Here is a 20,387-nt window from a genome sequence, read left to right on the forward strand (position 1 = left end):
AGAAGGAGGCAGCACAGACCAGGCTTTTGATCCTTCAGTGGCGACTCTTAACTAGAACAGACAGGAGGACAAAAGCAAAATGGGATTCTGTGCTTGTGCAGACAGATCCACCTGCAATTGTCCTTTGATTTTTATTCCATCCCTCAAATGCAATTAAGACAGAAAAAAGGTGTTTAGTTTATGGAAAAACATGATTAAAAACACCAATTCTTTTGCTTCATGCATTCTCTTAGTGCTAAAAAGTCTTCCCATCCAACAGAAATAAAGATCAAGCACGAACTTTTCTGGAGACACAGTATCTTTTCTGAAATTTAAGAGAAATGCAAGAATATTGACTACCCAAACATGGCTTCATCACAGAGAGGAAAATTGCTGGAGTCTAAGACAACCATACAAATGTGCTTTTGGGTCAACGCTGGACTTAGCACTCAATTTTGGAAATGGCTCCCTTTGACCAAAACGGAGCCATTCAGATCTGAAGAAGCGCCTTGACGAAGAAGTATCAGCTGTTAGCTGTACATTAAACAAGATTCTGGCCAAGAACCTCATGATGGTTTGGAAACCAGGCATTCTAGATCTCAGGCCAGTCGCCAAAGGGATCTCTCTCCAGAGATTACCCTCAAGGAGGCTCAGCACAAGACAACCCCAAAAGATCAAGCATTTGATGACTGTTAGGAAGAACAAACAAATACCAAACGGAATAGCAGAATGTAAACTTCCTAAACATTTAGAAATTATCTGCATAATTGTGATAACTCACACACAGAGAATGACTATGGAAAGCAGAAAACTTCTTCGTTTGTTCGTTTGGCCACACATCTCACACAGGTGACCCCGAGCAGAATTAAAAGAGGAAAACTATAATGTACAACCCTGGTGCTCAAATATAAAACCTCTCTCTCATTCTCCCTCCCTCTCTCTCTCTCACACACACACACTTTGAAAAGCACACATCAACAGCAGTAGACCTCACTTAAACACCTAACCCAAATGCCCGGGGAAGCAGTCCAAGTTCCTCCAAATTACTTTCTGCCTCTTTTGTAGACTGTTTTCCTTCTTTACTTTTCAACTTTCTGTGTCCTACTGAAAATATATTTAATCCTGTAAGTCACACTGCAAGGGCTCTTTCTCTGACTTGCTGGAACGCACCCAATTATTACAAAATCTGCTTCCCAAAAACCTCTGCCCTCCCACCCTGCCTCTCTCCAGAACCTGCTTTTCAGATACCCCCTAAAAGGAATGAACAGCTACCTCACCACTGATGACAAAAATCCATCTTCCTCCTGTCCAACAACACTGAATGCAACTGCAATTCCTCAGCCACCCGAGACATCTCCAAGCCCGTGAGCTGCAGCAGAGCAACACCCCACCCCCGGGGGCAGCAGGAAATCCCCTTCGTGTTTGCTCAGACCGAGCCCCTCAGAGTCACTGCAAGTTGCCAAGCCGTGTATCTTGGGAGAAAGAGCAACGTAGCCAGAGCCCAGCAAAGCCCTCCTTGCCCAGAGGATTTCACGTCCTGAGTCAGAGGAGGCTAGGTGGAGGCATTAGGATCCCTCCTCCTCCTCCTCCTCCTCTGCAGGATCAGCAATGAACTTGGTGGGGGCAGGGGAGAGACCCCCAGAAGCTTGCAAGTCAGGACTCAGGGCTCTTGCAGCCACATGGAAACAGCTATCCGTACGTTTTAAGGAAACCCCCCGTAACCACAACATGAGCGAGGGGCCGCCCTTTCTCACAGGAAGGCAATTCCAGGTTTAAGGTGCATCGCCAGAGTGGCACAGAAGAGCCAGCAGTCGCAAGATCCCGCCTAAAACGGAGCCACAAGGGGGACAGATTAAGAGCAGAGGACTAAGGGGGCTACTGAGGACCATTCCCAGGAACTCAGCATGGGGTCTGTGTGCCCAACTGCTAGGCACACAGATCAACAGATGCTCAGCCCAGCAACCAAGCTTACCTCCTCAGTCCCCACATCCTGGCGGCTGCGCGTTACTTGCAGTTCTGCCAAGTCGAGGGCATCTCCGCTCCTCCAGATGCCAGATGGTGCGGCCACTGCTGTCCACGCTTGCATGTTTGCACAGCTCCTCCTTCAACACAGAAAGCCTACAGCAACCCAGCAGGAACAGGCTCGAAGCAAGCGCTTAGCCTCCAGTTGCAGTCAGGATTAGAAGCATTTGTTCTGTCCATGAAGATCCAGGCAGGGACGACAGCCAAGCTGCCAGTATTCTGTGGGAGGGGGGTCCATTTTCAGTAGCCTCCTCAAGATCCACAGGCTTGCTGTAAATCTGAAGATTAGCCTCATCCGAAGCAAGCCACTCAACTCTTTGATCCTGAAGACCATCAAGACAAGCTAACACCATGAATAGGAAGAAGGTAGCTAGACTTCAAAGGGAAAGCATTGGGGGACCCTCAAAGATTCCCTGATGCTCGGAGCCTTTCCTCCAGAAACCATGTCTCTGAAGCACTGAGGATTAGACAGTTGCTAGGAATACTCCTGAGCTGATTCCCAATGGCACAAAACATTCATGCCAAGCAAGGGAGGCACAGAAAACAGCACTCTCTGCAAGGGAGCAGAGCAGAGCAGAGCAGAGAACAAAATGGCTGCCATCCATCCACAGCCTGATGCAGTGTTGGAGCTGCCAGCTCTCTGTGCTTCCACCATCTCCACTGGCCACCAGCTTCTGCTGCCTTGGGCCACATCCTGCTTGCACCTGACCTCAGCCTGCCCCCCGCCCCAACGCCCTGGGGATCTCATTTTTTCTGCCTGTCTCCAAGGCCCTGCCTTGGCCTTGTCCCCAGCCCAAGGGTGAAACAGGCTAAAGTTGTCCTTAGCCAAACTTCCCCCTTCTTCTGACACTACCCAAGGTAGTGCATAAAAGCTGTGAGGGGTTGCCAAGCATTTCCTTGGGCGGCATCAGGGGTCTGGCATGGGCTAGGACAGAGGCAGAACAGGGAGGGGCAATGAGAGCAGCAAACTTCCTCCTGGTCTTGTTTTCTGCCAGTTCGAGGATGGGTAGAGAACACCTCAGTGCCACAGTGGGGAAGGGCTAACTGACCAACCACATGGAGAATCCAGGTCAACGGAGCGAGAAGCATGGCTCAGACAGATCCTAGACCCAAGGTGGGCGCACTGTCTAGCGCCTCTCTGGCATCAGTACTGAATGCTACACACCTCCACTCAGCTGCCACTGACTCACCAAATGTGCTTTCTCTGAATGCACTTTACTGACTTTGGATGAACGGGCAGCAATAAGTTAGGGGAACGTATGGAAACTCTTGCAGGCTAAAGTCACACTTGGTCTTTGGGTGGCAAGGTCACATTCTAAAAAATGGGCAGGGCCAGGACAAAGGGAAAGCCTCATTTAAGATTTAATAATGACACAAAATGGACACATTAGGTATTCCACCATTCCCCCCTCAGCCATATTAACAATGTTGGAGACTGCCCTCACGCACCCCTGGGGACTCAGCTTGTGGCCCTCTTAGTGCTCTCACTACTCTGGCAGAAAAGGGCAGCGGCCTTGAATTAGCTGCTTTCTCCCCTTCCCCCCCCCCCGTGCCCCCACACACATAAGGGCTCTATCTCAGGAGAAGAGGAGTGGCCCAGTCACCCAGGTGGGCAAGGAACCAAGTCTGGAGGAGGCTGTGAAGCTCCCTCCAGAAGGACGGAAGTAAGGGGGTCAGCACAAGAAGCGGGACTTCCCCCTTTGCACCCTCCGGGATGAAAATAACACAGCGCTGGGTCAGCTGCCTTCCCGTAAGCTGGAAGGCTGTGTTCTGCAGGGCAGAGAAATAGGGCTCCCCTTGTCCTAAAACGAGAAGAGATGGAGATGCAAACAAGGCGACCCTCTCTCTTTGGGGAAGAATGGGCTAGCAGCCCACACATCTGTCCCTCCTAGAAAATGAAAGACTTGGGAAGCAGGAATAAAGCCCAGCCTGTTTCAGGAAAGGGGCAGGAGAGGGAGAGAGAGAAAGCCAACGTCCCTCAGCTTCTGCCACTGCACACATTGTACAACCATCTTTGCACTGCAGGTGGGGTGGAGACATGCAATTGTCACCCATCCAAGGGTTCAGCACCTGCTCTTCACCACCACAAAAACATACCCCCTTTGCACACTTAGGAATAGCACAATGTTGGACTTGCTGTGAAGGCTCCCTTCCCATTGTGAAATAGGTCCCTCCCTTCCACTAGCTCTGTTGGCAGGGCTGGAAAAGCGTCTGACATTGGAGGAGAGGAGAGCTCCTTTCCCCACTCTCAAAATGACACGCCAAAGAGCTCCAAGAAATAAAATTCGAGAAATCAGGGATACTGGAGGGATACAACAGACTCCATGACAGGTTGCCAGTACTGATGGGCCTCCCAGCGATGATCTCTCTTTTTTCTGGCAACATTTGGTTGAGCTGCAAGAACTGTAGAAAAGGGACCTTCGTGGTAAAGCCAATATACTGTTTTCCTACAGTGGAATCAGGGCATTCCCAAGGGGAGCATTCCCTGGGAGGAGACTAGTTTTTGCAGGGAATTGTTTCCTGTAGTACCCTCCTGCTGAAGGATGCTTCAGCCAAGATGTACAAGTTAATCTTGCAGCGCTACATAAAGGAAGACAGATGGAGCTTTCGTTGTGCGGGCAGCCAAGGCCCTGCACTTGTAGAGGAGACAGCCACAATCTCCTCCAGGCCAGGCTTATTCTGAGTCTTGTAGGCTAGTTTGATGCGGCCTTGATCCAGAGATTATGGTGAGGTAGGTTTCGGAGCCCAGGTGGGGCGTTAAAATGAAACTAGAAGATTGTTCAAGACTCTGAATTCTCCCATTCTGTTTGGGTAAATCCTTTTGGAGTTGGAGCAACCAAAGGGAATTGCTACAAGGTCCATTGATGAGTTCCCAAAGATCAGCACAATTTAGTCAAACAATCTGGGATTGAGGCACCATTTGCCAGGATCCAACTTCTTCAAGCTAAGCCATTCTGATGCTGTTTCATGGCTCCCCTAGGCAAGTTCTGCCATGACAGAGGGTACACTTTCCCTTGCCCAGGGCAGGAGTTTGTCTGCCTCCATCTTCTTCAAGAGCTGCCTTGACATGTTTCCTCCCTCTTTCTTGATATGGGTTTTAATGGTCACTCTGTTAGGATATACTGGCTTTTTAGGATAATCTAGAACTTGTTCAGACCCCACCATGCTGACTAGAGTTCCAGGAAGTTTCTGTTGTCTTTGGCTTCCATCCAGACCCCTGGGCTGCTCAGCCTAGGCAGTAAGGTCCCCATCCCCTGAGGCTGGTGTCTGTGATGAACTGGATCTGGTGCAAGGCTCATGTGTACATGGACTTGATTGGGACAACCACCACTTGAATTATTCAATTTGCTGCTCCTTTAACACGGGGATCAGGCCTCTTCCGATATTCAAGATGGGACCAAGATGCTGTAGGGTATGTGACAATTGGAGGATGCTGTTGTACCAATTGAAGTATGACCTTGAAATAAGCTACAGTGCTCACCATCACATTCATGAATATTCTGGGAACTGACAACAGATCAAAAGGGAAAGCCTTGAATTGGTAGTGGGCTCCCTGAGGAACTTCCTGGATGGAAGTTGTAGGTAGGCCTCCTGCAAGCCCACTGAGATTCACACATTTTTTTTCTGGAGGTACTTTATATGGTTCTGAGAGTTTCCTTCCACAACTAGTAGTATTTGATTGGATACTGCATGCACTCAAGGTCCAGGTTGGCATGCCATTCCTTGTTTTTCTTGGGAATGGTGAAGTATATGGACTGTGAGCCAGAAAATCTCTCATTTTGTAGGATCACCTTGGGTAGCCTATTCACACACACCCCGCTTCCATCTGAGATTCCTATGTTCTGGAGGGATGAGTCATAATAGCTTGTCCTCTGGATGTCTGGGGATATCTTCCCCAACAGTGTTTACTATGGCCCCTGAAACCCTTCCTGCCACAAGGGCAACCACTGGGTACTCCTGAACAGGTCTAGAGTGAGTTTTGTGGCCAGGGAGGGGCCTGCCCTCCCCTCTCCCCAGGATTAGAACAGGAGAGGCATAGAGGGGTTACTAATCATAGGGAAGACTTCTGCCTCAAATTTATATGGCAAGGAAAAAAAATGAGTTGAATACAAAGTGCTTGTTGTTTCGTCTGGATGAAACAATGGATGTTGCTGAGAAACAAGAGACGTTTCGAGTTAGAAAATCATGACCTGAGGTTTGGATGGCATGGATATTTATGGTACAATAAAGTTAAAGTTAATATGGATTTCAGAAATCGTTTTCTTAGACTTGCCATATTGAGAACATGGAATAGATATAAACCCAGGCTGTGCCTGAAAACACCCTTATGGATCTCAGCTCAAGAAGCATACAGTATCATAGAAGAGAAACAGCAGACAAGGACAAATGGTTGACGTATTGGGAATTATTGGAAAACCATCAAGGGGAATTTAAAATTAAATCAAGAGAGCAATTAATAGCAGAAGTTGTCAGTGGTTTTCCCATTTACAGTTATCAGAAAGATTCAAAATGGACAAGAAGATTTATGGTATGGAGCAAAGTAAGACAGAATTTGAAGTACAATTGTACACTGATGATGAACATGTAATTGCTAAAATGTATAAACTTTTGTTCAAATTTGAAACAGAGGAAGTACAAGTTAAAGAATCTATGCTAGTGGGCTAGGAATTTTGATTATAATATACAGATGGACCAATAGGAAAACATGTGGTTAAAGGGGTTGAAATTTACATTGTGTTATGATATTAAAGAGAATTTCTATAAAATGATGTATTGTTGGCATATGACGCCAGAGAAATTAGCTAGAATGTATAAAGGTGCTTCAAATGTATGTTGGGAATGTGAACAACATGAAGGGACATTTTATCATGCTTGGTGGATCTGTAGAAAAGCTAAACATTTTTAGATTCAAATACATACTTTCATACAGAGGGTTTTAAAGATTAATATTCAATTGAACCAGAACTTTTCCTTTAGGACTAATGGATAAACAGTTAGAAAAAAGCCATGGAAGATTATTTCAATATATGATTACTGCAGCAAGGTTATTATACGCACAGAGATGGAAAGATTCGACATTAGCCACTATGGAGGAATGGTCGTTGAAGTTGACAGATTTTGCAAAAATAGATAAATTGACTTCTTTGATTAGAGAAAAGACATTATCTACATTTATTGGTGACTAGAAACCTCTTATGGACTTTTTGCATAAGAATGAAAAAAATAAACTTGTGATTTATGGTTTTGATGTTTAGATAGGATAGATTATAGAAAGAAAAGTAATATGATGTAACTTTAGAGAGAGAGGTTGAGATATAATTGCACTTATAACTGCTTATAAGTACTTATTGTATTTATAACTGTGAAGAATATCGGAAGCCACTGCTTTGTATCTTTTTTCTTTCTTTTCTGTTTTTCTCTGTTTTTTTTTCTTCTTATACTTTTTCCTTTCTCTTTGGTTTCTTTCCTTTTCTTTTTTATTCCTTACTGTATATTAGTTTGTATTAGTTTTTATCTTCTTTTTAAAAAGTTTTAATAAGAATAATATTTTTTAAAAAAGGAAAACTTCTGCCACCAACAGGTCCAACAAGAGCTTTAGAGGGATGGGTGGCTCAGAGATTCAGGTGAATAGCCAAGAAAAATGTTGGAAAAAACAAAGAGCAAAGGAAAATGAAGGTAAAAACAGCAAAGATCAGCGGCTGGGCTGGTCCTGGCCATAAGGATGGCAAGCGAAGATGGGCAGGGCATGCATGCGTTCCAGGGCGAGGCAGAGATGGAACCGGGGAAGGGAAAGATCGCATCCCACAGGAACTGAGGCCATGACCTTTTTTAGCTCTGCCCCGGTGCGAGCAAGAGGGAGATGCTCACATTAGAGTGCCCTGACCCGGCCTCTCTGGGCATGGCAGCGGGCAGTGGTCCTCCACAGAGCCTCCTTCTCAGCTCTCACAGGCCACCCTGAAAAATGGCAGTTAATGCCACAGTCTCCTGGCAGAGAAGGAAAAGGGGAAAAAATCATTTTTCTGAACACCTTTTACTCTCCAGGCCCCAGTTTGGACATGCTGCATATTGCCTTGAGCAGGGAGAACAAAAAACAGAAATTATCATGACCCGAAGAAGGGAGAGACCCCAGCAAGAGGTGGGCATCAAAGCTTCTTGGGAAAAAAAAAATCACTGGGGGTCCAAACAGGCAGAGATCTCCTTTCTCCTTCACCCTCTCCCATGTGCTGCAATCCAAGAGCAAACCATGGCCCCAGGTCCACTCCTCTCAAGCTTAGCTTTTTGCACAGAGCTCTTGAGGCTCCTATCCTCATCTCAGGACCCAGCCCTGAAGGGAAGCCCAGGGCCACAAGGGAAGATGACGTTGGAGGTTCCCCTCACCTCCATTACCTTGAAGCTCCTGTAATCTATGGACATCTTTTCCCAGCTCAGCTTGCCATCTCTCTCCCTGCTGGCCTTCTCTTCCAGTTCCTAAAGACTGACACCCAGAACAGCAAGCCAAGGTGATGAGAAGCCAAAGGCCACTTAACTCACTTGTCTGTCCGCCACCCATACCCCCTTCAGCACTCTTGGTAGGCGTGCACAGCCCCCCACCCTACCCATCCTCTGCCTGCCTGGCTGCAAACGACCCCCCTCACTCTGGGCCCTTGGCAGGCCAGTCGATGTGGCTGACAACCCCAGCCCCTGACGGTTGATCCATCTTTCCATGCAGGCCTCATCCCATGCCCCCCCCTTTGTGGAAATGAAACTCTCCTTGGCCAGGGCCCCCTCTACAGAAGCATTCAGCCCTGCCCCACGTAGAGGCCCCTGAAGTGAATATGGTGGGACTCAGAGACAATCTAGCCCCACTCTGAGGACCAACATGGAGAAACAGCAGTTGCAACTACCACCCCTGGGGAGATCATCCTCCCTCTGAGATGCTCCATCTACTTTGTGGAGCTGGTCTATGTTCCCGCAGCACTTATAACTTTAGAATGGTGGCTTTTAAATCACCAGGGTCTTGCTCTTGACTGATACTTTGCTGAATTATTCATCATCTGGCCAGAGGTATTTCAAACACATTGAAGGTAACCCTGAGTTTCCTAGAAATATGGTCCACCCCACGAAGCCATAAGACAAACAACAAACAACAAGCTGTCGCTTGGGGAATCATAAATATGCTGCAAGTCCCCAGAATCATCAGGACCATCTTCTTACCACCAGGTCAGGGATCTACCAGGGTCTCCTCCCCACTCCCCCGCTGGCTCCACTCAGAAAGGCAGGGAGATGGGCAAACACCTCTTCCTTAGCAGGGTTTGGCTTTCACTCGGGAGAGCAAGGGCTCCCGGAGACAACTCGGTTCCTTATGCCCAAGGCAAGAGATACCTGAGGCAGCCAGAGTTAATTGGCAATTAAAATTCAAGAAACAGGACATACTGATGGGGGGAGGAGGCACATGCAGCAGCTGGGCACTGCCATGTCAGGGGGGCTTTAAGCAGAGCAGACGGGGGGGGGTGAGAAGGAGAACAAGGAGCTCAAGGCTCAGCAGAGGGGCAGTGCTCAAAATGGAACTTTTGAACCTCTCTGGGCCCTTGGGAAAAATGGTGGCTGTTCCCAAGATCCCTATTAGGGTAATACTTTTATGGGGCCATCCCAATGGTTATAAAATAGTGTGCAAGCTTTCAAGCCATCATATTCAAGAAGCACAGGAGCACCAACAGAATGCAAACATCTCTGCCCTGCTTAAATATGAATCTTATTTAGGTTATATGTAACAGCTGCATCAAAATGAAACTGAATTATTAAGGCACATTTGACAAATTAATTGTGTTTCAAACACACGAGCAGGCAACGTGTTGCCCCCTCCTCCCTCAAAAGGGCAGGATTATCACACACCACAGCACCACAGCACCCACAGCAGCATTCCACGTTTTGCTGCTCCATTTGAAATCCTCATCTCCATCTGATCTGAATATCTAAATCTGAATTATCACAGTAAAGGAGACGTGGTATTCACACTTTTTTTATCTTGTTGCCATGGTGATTAGATAAAATTCACACCAAGACTGGGGGGTGGGGGTGGAATTATTACAGACAGAATCTCATCCTGCTTGGTGAGATTGGTGCCAAGGATGCCACACTTCTGACCTCTCTTGACTGGCATAAGCATTGGGAAGGGGCTGGTCAGCAGCGGGGGGAGGAAAACACAGGAATGGCCACCAGGTGCACGAGCAGGCGGCTTTGCTGCAAAGCCCCTACGGGGTTTCTTGAATGCATCAGACACACGCAGGAATTCCCAAGGAGACACAGAATATATTCAAATGAGGACTGATCATTATTTCACATTTCACAGCACATATCCCACCAAGGAGCTCGGAAATGTTTTTTTGCCCACATGTCAAGACTTGCATCATTTGCCTAGCTTGAGCAGAATAAAAAACAGAAGGTCTTGCCTAGTCTTCCAACCAACAAGCTTACCCAATGCAGCTCAAGCGCTTTCAGCGGGAACCCTTCCCTTTCCAAGTCAATCTGGCCTTGAATTTGGGGAGGGAACCACGCTGACCACCCGCTGCACATTTCCCCCGGCTAAGTTCTGGCCGCGCCCCACGGCCACCTTAGAAATCTGCTCCTCTAGCAGCTGTTAGGGGACCGCATGTTGCATTCCACCCAAGCAAGCAAAAGGGGAAGTCAAGCCGGGGCACCTGGGGAACCGGAGGAGGGAATCCCTGCAGAACGTGATGCTTCTGCACCAAAATATGAACTCCAGGGTCAGGGGTGGGAAGGGACGCAGAGGGCAGCCTGCGCCCACAGAACGGCACAGAACAGTGACTTGCCAAGTACTGCTACCTCTCCAGGCAGAAGCGGAGTGCCAGGAGAGGACACTCTGTCTGGAACTTCCCCACGCACACCCCAGGCCTCCCAGGCCTTACGCGCGGAGGGAAGGCTTGCCTCTGCAGTCTGAGGGAAGAGAGAGACTAGGCGGCAAGCGAGGGGCACGATGCAGCGGAAGACTACTGCCTGCCGCCGTCCTGGAGATATGCGCCCCCTTTCTCTTCCTGCCATGGGGCTGCACAGCCTCTGCGGGGAGCCAGAGGTCACTGCCCCTCAAAGAGAGGGTCCATGGAGAGAAGACGGGGCAGAATGATGCGTGCCCGGAAAACTGATTCCTTGGATCAGGCCGTGAGGCAGGACATGGCATTGTTTGAGACCTCTGGGCACTCTCTGCTGAGGCTGGCAGCCAAACTATGATGCAAAGGCTTGGCTCAGACAGCAGAATATGAATGCGGGTGCCACGGCCATAAATATCACCGGCAGCTTTAATTTGGTGTAGCTTCATGCTGAATCTCCAGGAGTTCATTACTTTTGGAGAGGAAATAAACATCTTCCAAAATAGAATTTTGTGAAATTCCCAGATTGTTAAAGGCTAAAAGTTAACCCATGACAGGGCATCATAAAAAGGCATTAGAACAGCTAATGCCTTGAGTGGACTCCGGGATGACCCATGAGCTCTCCACTGCCATGAGTGAGGCTTAGAATGAGTAGGGGTGGTCAGGATGGGGAAAGGAGGAAAAGTCTGGGGCAGGCCAGGGACTCACGGCAGGGACACGGGAAGCCTCTACTTTTCTTCTCTGGACAACGAACCTCCTGCCATCATCCGACAAAACACGCCCCCGGCAAAAGGGCTGTTACGGCACAGCCAGCTTGGTCGGACAGAACGGGAGGCCTGGGTTGCTGCCGGGTCACTTGAAACCCCTGCCTCAGAAGGCTGGCCCTCTGGCCCTCTTCCACTTGACTCCCAAATGCTTCCCAGCCTTTTGCTTCAGAGGGGCCCCCTCCCAACTAAATGTAGCCTGCCTGTCAGCTTTAAATGATCCTGGGATGAACAGCACATTTTTCAGGCCACCTATGAACCTCTGGAAGAGGCAAGGACACATATCCCTACAATAGCCAGGCCCCAAATTCCCAAATGGGAATAAGGAATTCAACACCACCCCTCCACCCACCCAAAACGCACTGCCTCCAGAACGGAGGAAGCTTCTCCCCACACACTGAAGAAAGATGGCCTCCCTTATTCTCCAAGATACCCCATGAGGCTTCAAAAGGGGTGCAACATTACTTTAGCTGGGTCTACTTGCCTCCGCAGAACAGAGTCAACAGAATGATACAAAGGCCTAAAAGAAGAGGAGGGAAGGAGAGAGGAAGAAAGGGGAGGCTCCTGAGAATCCCCACCCCTATAAGTCGGTGGAACGTCTGCGTTTGCTTCCTCTGTACGTGTCGCAAAACGTCATCTCGCCTCTGCCCAAGGATGTGTGCCCAGGCCAGGTTTTGCTGCTTAAACTGAAATCTCACGGTGAGACTCCCAGCGCGTTATCCGGGCTTTCCGGATTGCGCCATGCCTCCGATTACAGCCCCAGCAGATTCAGACGCCTGTCCAGCCACCGCGGCTGTTCAGCGATGGCCTCGGGCCCCACGACCTTTCCCTCAACTGCCACCTCTGTAACAAGGACTTCTTGGCAGGGGGAGTCAGAACTCGAGGCGAGACAGATCTTGACACGAGCACCAGCACAGCAAATGGGTTTTCAAAAACCCTGTAATTTCTCCGCAACCCTTGACTTGACTAAACACACGTTTTTAGACGGAAGCACAGTGAGATAGGCATTAAACAAAAATGAGGCAGACTAATAGTGGTTCGTGTGTAGGATAACCTTCCATAAGGGAATTTATCTTTGATTTCAGGGTAAATTTCAGTGTTGCCAAGTTAACCAAATAATACAGCCAGCAGTTTAACAAGCAAGGGGGAGAGGAGGAAGCTACTGCAACTGCAACTGCAGCAGCCTGGAACTGATGCAAAACAGGCAGTTGCAGCCATTAAAATATTGGCTTTGAAAAACATGCCATGGGCTTGCCCCACGGCAGACAGGCTCCCTGAAAAGGATGGCAAAGGCACTGGCACTTAAAGGAACATGGTGGTAAGGAACAAAGGAGGGCTCCAAGGGGTCGCAAACCTTCTAGCCCTGAACCTCATTGGTACAGATTAATGGAAAAGGAAAGGAAAAGGACCTTTATGCTAGGAAAGCAGATCACACGAATTCTCAGGTGAGGTGATTTGCTTCTGCAGCGGGATATACAAGCCACTGAGTGTGAGACACCTGAATCCTACATAGCCAAGAGTGGGGACTGCAGCACCATACACACGCTTTATAAACATCTATGGGCAATTCAATGGCTGAACAGGAGCATCACCATAAATCTCGGACAACAATGATGTCAAGGCCAGATCATGATGTGAAAGTCTCCTTTCTTCAACAGTGGCAGAATCTTCGGAAGAGCAACAGTAATTTGGCATCTGGATAAGCTTGCTAAAGTGTTGCAGGTCAACCATCAGATGTAACCCCCTCTATTTTTCTTGGTGAAATCTGTCAAACAGCATATCCAACACTTACAGTCCATAAGTCAACAGTAATCATTTCCTGGCCAGCCTAATTTCAGAGATGGGATGGCTCAAAGGTACAGGTGAATTGGAGGTGCACCCACTAGAGGACTTGCTAAAATTTCCCATAAGAAATGGTATGGGAATGTGATGTGGTATGATAGGAGCAAGAAAGAAAGATCCTCATTTCCTTTTCTAACATTGCAAGCAGCACATGAGACACATGGAAACAACTCAGTTACCACAGTCAGTACTAACAGCTGAAATCAAGGGTTAGGATTAAATACCATTCCTCTTCTGGACCCAATCCATGGTGTCATCAGTACTCCAATTCAATAGACTCTCTACTTCGAGAGGAAGGTTGTGGATGTGAATCTCCAATATCAGGGTTCAGACCTGAAAAAAGTGTGATGTTTCAGGGAAACTGGACCTGCTAGTGCTGTCATACTAAATCAGCCATGTTTGGCAGCCATGCTCTGTTACCTGGCAAGATGACAAGCCTCAGAAAAGGAATTATTAGCCAACTCTTTTTTTCCCCCTCTGGCAGGACACTTTTCCCAAAGAAATTGCTTAAAATGGCTTGTACATGCTGGGTAGTTAACAATACAATAGGAAAGGGCAATAGTTGGATATTAACACTATCCTGTCAAGCTGAGTTTCCTGTCTTGCTTGCCAATTGACACTGGATATTGCCAAATATTCAAAAGTGATGTTAAACTGCCTCAAGGACTAAAGACCTGGGAGATGGATGAATGAAAAAATAAATGAACATTTTCAGTTTGACAGTTTGACTTGAATTCTCAAGTCACCTAGAAGTCAGGGGCACAGTAGCCAGCTTATGCCTTACATTATTTACCAATTTGAACAAACTTGTGCACAAACCAGAGGTATCAAACCACTTTAAGATATCAACGCAAACAATGGATTATCCACAACTGATGAAGATTGGAAGAACCTCAGAACCAAGAATTTTTCTCAGATGGAGAAAGGCCACCTACCAGTCAGTCTGGAGAAGAAAGGGATTGCTGGTTAGAAACACTACCCTTCAAAACTGACTATGGTCCCTGGTTTCCAACAAAGACGACCATGGGATTTCAGAGAAGGTTTTGAAGTGTTCTGCTTGTATAGCCAAGCAATAGATGATATTAGAGAAAGCTGAATTGGAGCCACCAAAGGAACCACTGATGCTAAAAAGAACAGAAATTAAAGGTGCATCTGTAACCAGCAAAAAGATCAATCAAGTCCTCTGATTCTTCTGAAAAAATAGGAACCAAAACTTGAAATTTTATCTTGAAGTGCAATCCAATGTGGAAAAGACAGGTAATGTTAAAGCAACAGGGAATAAGGATCCCTTGCAGTATAATAACCACAATCATAGCATGGAGGAGGAAGATCCCAGTGAGAGAACCAATACTAGTCATAAGGATAGAAAAAAATGGCATTTGGGAAAGGAATCTTGATACCAAGACTCTCCATATCTTGAAGACAAGATGTCCCTACCTGGTTTCTTGATAATCAGAACCATTTCCAAACCTAAGGTCAAAAGCAATGGACTTGCAGCCCTCAACAAGAACTTAAGATTGGATGAACTATTCTAACAGGCTTATTTCATAAAGTACTGGTAATATGAGCCAATATCCATAACAACGGCCTCCTCTGAAGAAAAGGAGGCCACTACCATCGAAAGGCATTTCACACCTAAAACATTGTTGAGAAGATGTCTTTGCTGCTGCAAGTTCTTGTCCTACAAGAGTGAACAAAGAGTGAAGAGAGCCAGTTTGGTCTAGCGGCAAAAGCTCCAGGCCAGAAAGCAGGAGACGGTGAGCTCTAGTCCCGCCTGAGGCATGAAAGACAGCTGAGTGACTTTGGACCAGTCCCTCTTTCTCAGCCCAACCCACCTCACAGGGTGGTTGTTGTTGTGGGGCAAAGAGGAGGAGGAATGAGTATTGGGTATGTTCACTGCCTTGAGCTATTTATAAAAGTAAGAAAGGTGGGATAAAAAAAAAACGGACATTGAACATGCAACAACCAAGGTAATCATTATTATCGTTAATATATATATACAACTGTGGCAAGAGGGGATACAGATAGTGGGAAGAACAATCCAATATGAAAAGTCTGAAAAGATCCTCACCTAATTGAGAAAAACAGAGAGAACAGTCTGAATGAGTTAGTGTGCGGGTGCATCACCCATATGTTTGATGCACAGCAACCATCTCAATTAATAAAGAGCCCTTTTTCCATGCAAACCAGATCACAAACAGAACCAAACAGAATCAGTCTTGACTGGCTTTATTCTAGGTTTCGCATGAATACCACAAATATCCACATCTCCCTCTGCCTGTTCACTCAGGAAGACTCAAATATGACCCAAGGAAACTTGAAGAACCAAGAAACCCAGCCACCTGATGAGGCGCTCAGAGCCATCATGCAAAAGTCAGGCCAAGATGTAGTTTAACCACTGCACTCCAGACCCATCCTTGGGGAATTAAGGACTCCGGTATAACACATGCATTTCATGTGCCCTTCCCAAGTTCCACTTGCTCCTTGAACATGAATCATGTTCCACCAACAGCCCAAGGGACTTGCCAGGTACTACAAGAGACTCTAATGCAGAAACTGTTTTGCTCTTCAGCTCACCCCCAATACACAGCACAAGCACCTTGCTCAATGGCAGGTCTCTGCCACAAAGCAGTCAGCTTTGCAGCTTTTTTGCAAAGAAGGTGGAGGTCAGGAAGGCAGATCTCCACACACATATGAAAAAAACAAACCTCGAGCAGCAGCAGCAGCAGCAACATGGACAAGAAGGACAATCCCCTCCCAGCCATCACCCACCAACTTGGAGCTGGGATTTCACCATTAGTTTATACAGGGAGATTTCTTGGGTAGAGACTCCGGGTTTCTGAGATGCCTCAACAGATGAGTACATTCCACTCACTTCACCCATGCCTTTGGGTTCACCCAAGCCACCAGCATCTAAAATCAGGACTCCAGGATCACAAGACCAGTAGGACCTACTCAGAATTTCCCAAAAAGGGACCACGTTTATCCTACCAATCAAGCAGAAACTGCTCCAGGCAAGCACAACTCACAAATCAATGAGCTATTTATAAAAACAGTTTCCCCTTTCTTTTAATAATGCAAATCGTACACTGGAAAGGTCAGATAGCGGTGTGAGACACATCCCTTTCCTCCTCTTCCAGGCCTTTTCAAACTCTGATAGTCTCTGCAAAACTGAGGCCCATTAAATCTTCTCTTGCATGGCCTTGGAGGATCCACCAGCAGGGCATTGTAAAATGTTGCCCTCCAATTCATTCAAGTACAGTATTTCACTGTAACACAGCTCAAAGAAAGCCGCCCATCAGCCATCTATGGTGGGTTCAATTCTAATGCATTTCCAAGTCGAACACAAACGTTGATTCTGTATACAGGTAATTCCCGCTAAAAGACCACATGTTCAGCGACTGTTTAAAGTTACGACAGCACTGAACGAGTGGTCCTTACAACCAGTCCTCATCGCTCTGGCTGTCGCAGCATCTCCGTGGTCACATGATCGCGATCTGGGCACTCAGTGACTGGCTTGCAATTACAACGTCCCAGCAACCCATGGTCATGTGATGTGTCCAACATGTAAAGTCAATGGGGAAACCGGCAGGAGGCCACAAATGGCAACCATGTGACATCACACTTAACAACAGTGAAGGATTTGCTTAACAATGGCAACTGGGAGTGCCGGAAGTGCCATCACTAAGCGGTGTGGTCATGTGACATTGTGCTTTATGACTGCATCATTTAGCAATGGAAATTCCAGTCCCAACTACTGTCGTTAACCAAGGACTACCTGTAGCTCCTACTGGATAGGCAGACGCCTACTTCATGACTGCAACCATTAATTCATCACAATCCTCTTATCTCTTGACATGAACAAAAAATCAGCTTCAACCTTCCTCCTTTAAATTTAATGCAGGAATGGCTATTTCCTCAATTTTTGAATGGGATGATATGCAGAGTTGTATTATCACACAGGCAATTTATAAGAAAAAACATTAAAATATATATGAGACAAATTTGAAAGATAAATTAAAAACACTTTGGGCATACATGGCCAGATGTCCTACCACAAGTCTACATAGGGAGATACAACCAGTTGCATTATTGAGTTGAATAATGCCACAACAAACTAAATTTGTGTTAACATGCTGAGTCAAACATACTGAGAATGGTGAAAGACTTGGTAGGATCTTGGCAAACTGCTTGAAGCAAAATAGATCCCCAGAGGGATCTACTCATGGGGAAAACCTAGCCAAGGATCTCTTACTAGTGTCCTTGATTATGATCAGCCTGATCAGATTGTCACTGATCTTTGATACACCCAAAAACAGACCTTCAGGAGGCCCCTAGCGTGCAATAGGAAGGTTAGGGTTAGGGTTACCTAATCCTAACACAAATAACATGCAATAGGAGAAGGGGGAACACTGCCCCCCCCACTCTTACCAGAGATGATAGAAACTGTATCTTTCTCCCAGGACACAACATTAACATATTCTTGCACTGAAGAAGGAATGAGGCACTTAAAAACAGCCACGTTTCCACGCATTGATCTTTGATCCTCCACTCGAACTGTGTAAGGTTCCCTGAACACTGGAAAGAAAAACAATAGGAGCAGACAGATTAGCAACTTGTGTACTTCACACAAAATTAATTTCACACATTCCCACATCTCTTCACCCTACAGGGTATACACCCAAGAATGCCCCAAACCATAGCTTCATAAGCTGGGATAAGACTGCATCTTATATGCGCATTTTACCCTTATCCACTGTTTTTCCAGCTTCAAAAAACTCATCTTAGTCCAACACAGAAGAGACACAGAAGAAGGCAAAGTAGAAAATGCATGTCCCATCATAAGCTGAAGGCTGACTGAATATCTGCAGGTTACTGATTTGCCTTTGCTGTAACTGATTGCTCTGGATGGCTTTTAACTGAGATTTTAAAAAATAAACATCCACAATAAAACAAATCAGTGGAAAGCTTATTAAAAGCCAGCACAAAATGAAAAAGCAGAGTAAAGAAATGAGCCTTTGCTGGGGGCCAAAGTGGCACCAAGACAGGTGCCAAACGAGCCTGGGGATGGCATTCCAAACCCCTGCTATGCCTCTCTTGGTAGCTCAACCCAGAAGTTCACAGGATACCCTTTGGTCTCAACTCCAAAAGATCTTTAGAGATCAAGCTGGCTATGCAAACTGGAACTGCAGGGGCCTGGGCACATGACAAAGAAGATGCTGTATCCAGAACTTCATGGTGTCAGAGAACCAAAGAGCTAGAAGGCATCTTAAAGGCGGTCTACACAGTGTAAGATCCGCTAGAGCTTCTCTGACAGACGGCCATCCAGACTTGTATTCAAAGGTGGCCAGCATTAGTCAAAAGGCCTATAGCAAGGTGAACTTGTACTTTTTGACTCACACCTCTATTGCTTCCCTCTTGGCAGTCCTTGCCTTTTTCCAACCTGGTACTATCAGGTGTCCTCGATACTGAACAGTACAATCCTTTATGGGTAGAGTGACACCCCCTGTTTTAGTTTTCCTGCTAAATTGGATGTATGATACTTGGAACAAAACTCTGAAAGTTAGACCTAGCAGGAGTTATAGGGCTTAACATGCCCCAAATACTACTTTAACACACAAAGAATTATTATAGTATGAAATATGTTCTTAAAGATCAAACTGAACACATCGGGAAGCAAAACAAAAATCTTAAAGCACTTCCCTTCATATGGCCCCTTTACTTAATCATGATTCTGACTTGTTCCATCTCACAGGGAACTTTATTTGACCAGAGCCGATCCTGCTCTTCTGCATTCTATCCATCATCAGCTCCCAACCTCCAGTACACCTTCCCTTTCCTAGGAACGTTCTCCCACTACCCTTCTTGAGAAGAAGGAAGAACTGAATCCTTTCGGGGAGATGGGCCACTCCAAGCCAGCTCTGCCTCTGAGAAGTCCACAAGCAGAACGTGAGTGCCGAGCCCACTCTCACGCGTGCACACCTGCTGTTGCTGTTCCTATCAGCTACCAATTCAGACAAGCATAGCCTTTATCCTGAACGGAGCACCAAACAATTATCCTGCCACTTGCCACTGGCCATTGTATTGTCCTCCAGGAATCTATCTAAAGGCAGCAAGTTTCAGTTTAAAATGCACAGTGTGAAGAAACACTTCCTCTTGACTGCTTTCAACCTCTCCCATCCATTTATCTCGGACAACTCCATTGGGTTCAGATTTAACGAGATGAGGGAAAAATGCTTTAATCCTTTGTTTCAAAGCACGCATAACTTTATATGTTCTACCACGTCCACATTCACTCACTTATTTTTCTAATTAACAGAGCCCCAAACATTCGAACGCTTCTTCCAGGAAAGTTGCTCCAGTCACCAATCAAAAGGTTCTGCCCTTCCTCCTGACTCCACAATGTAACTTTTAGGGGGCAGCAACTGACAGTCCAAACTGAAGCCAGACAGTTCCCATCCAGACAGAGTCACAGCACTGCCTCAGCCTCAGCTGGGTCACCTGCCTCCCCCACTCCTACCTGGGGTTTGGCCTTTGGGCAGAGGGGCACCTCTGTCCTCTTCACCAGGGCAAACAAATCTTCGAGTTTGCTCCCTCTCCCCTTTGGGCTGAACAAATTTCCCTTCAGCATGATCAGATATACTAGGTGTCTCCAGGGGCCCTTCAGCAAAATCTCATTCCCAAGGCGGAAGCTGTGCCTCAGCTTCCCCAGACAGCCCTGAGGTTTCTTTGCACTTGATCCTGCTCCTTTCTGTGCTAGGCCCCAACAACTGAAAAAATGAAGAAACATAATTTGGGACTCTAACACCTGGGGGGATCCCCACAGGTCTGACCCTTTCTGAGCCTCCAGTGCAATGGAGAATGAGCCAGTGGATGCAGGTCCCAGATATATCGTAAGGGCAAGGCAGCTCCCGTT

General features: G+C 46.7%; 1 protein-coding gene across 1 annotated transcript in view; it reads right to left on the reverse strand.

The window, feature by feature from the left end:
- The window catches only part of DSCAML1 (DS cell adhesion molecule like 1), a 126,822-nt gene that overhangs the window by 95,735 nt on the left and 10,700 nt on the right, over positions 1–20,387 (reverse strand). The window contains exon 3 of the mRNA XM_088138798.1: positions 17,903–18,049. Within this exon, the coding sequence (XP_087994924.1) occupies positions 17,903–18,049 (147 nt within the window). The remainder of the gene's footprint in view (positions 1–17,902; positions 18,050–20,387) is intronic.

This window comes from Python bivittatus, unplaced genomic scaffold (genome assembly GCF_059951505.1).
Source record: "Python bivittatus isolate LINGU-HERP-01145 unplaced genomic scaffold, Pbiv_v1 ctg000320_np1212, whole genome shotgun sequence".
Classification (NCBI taxonomy): domain Eukaryota; kingdom Metazoa; phylum Chordata; class Lepidosauria; order Squamata; family Pythonidae; genus Python; species Python bivittatus.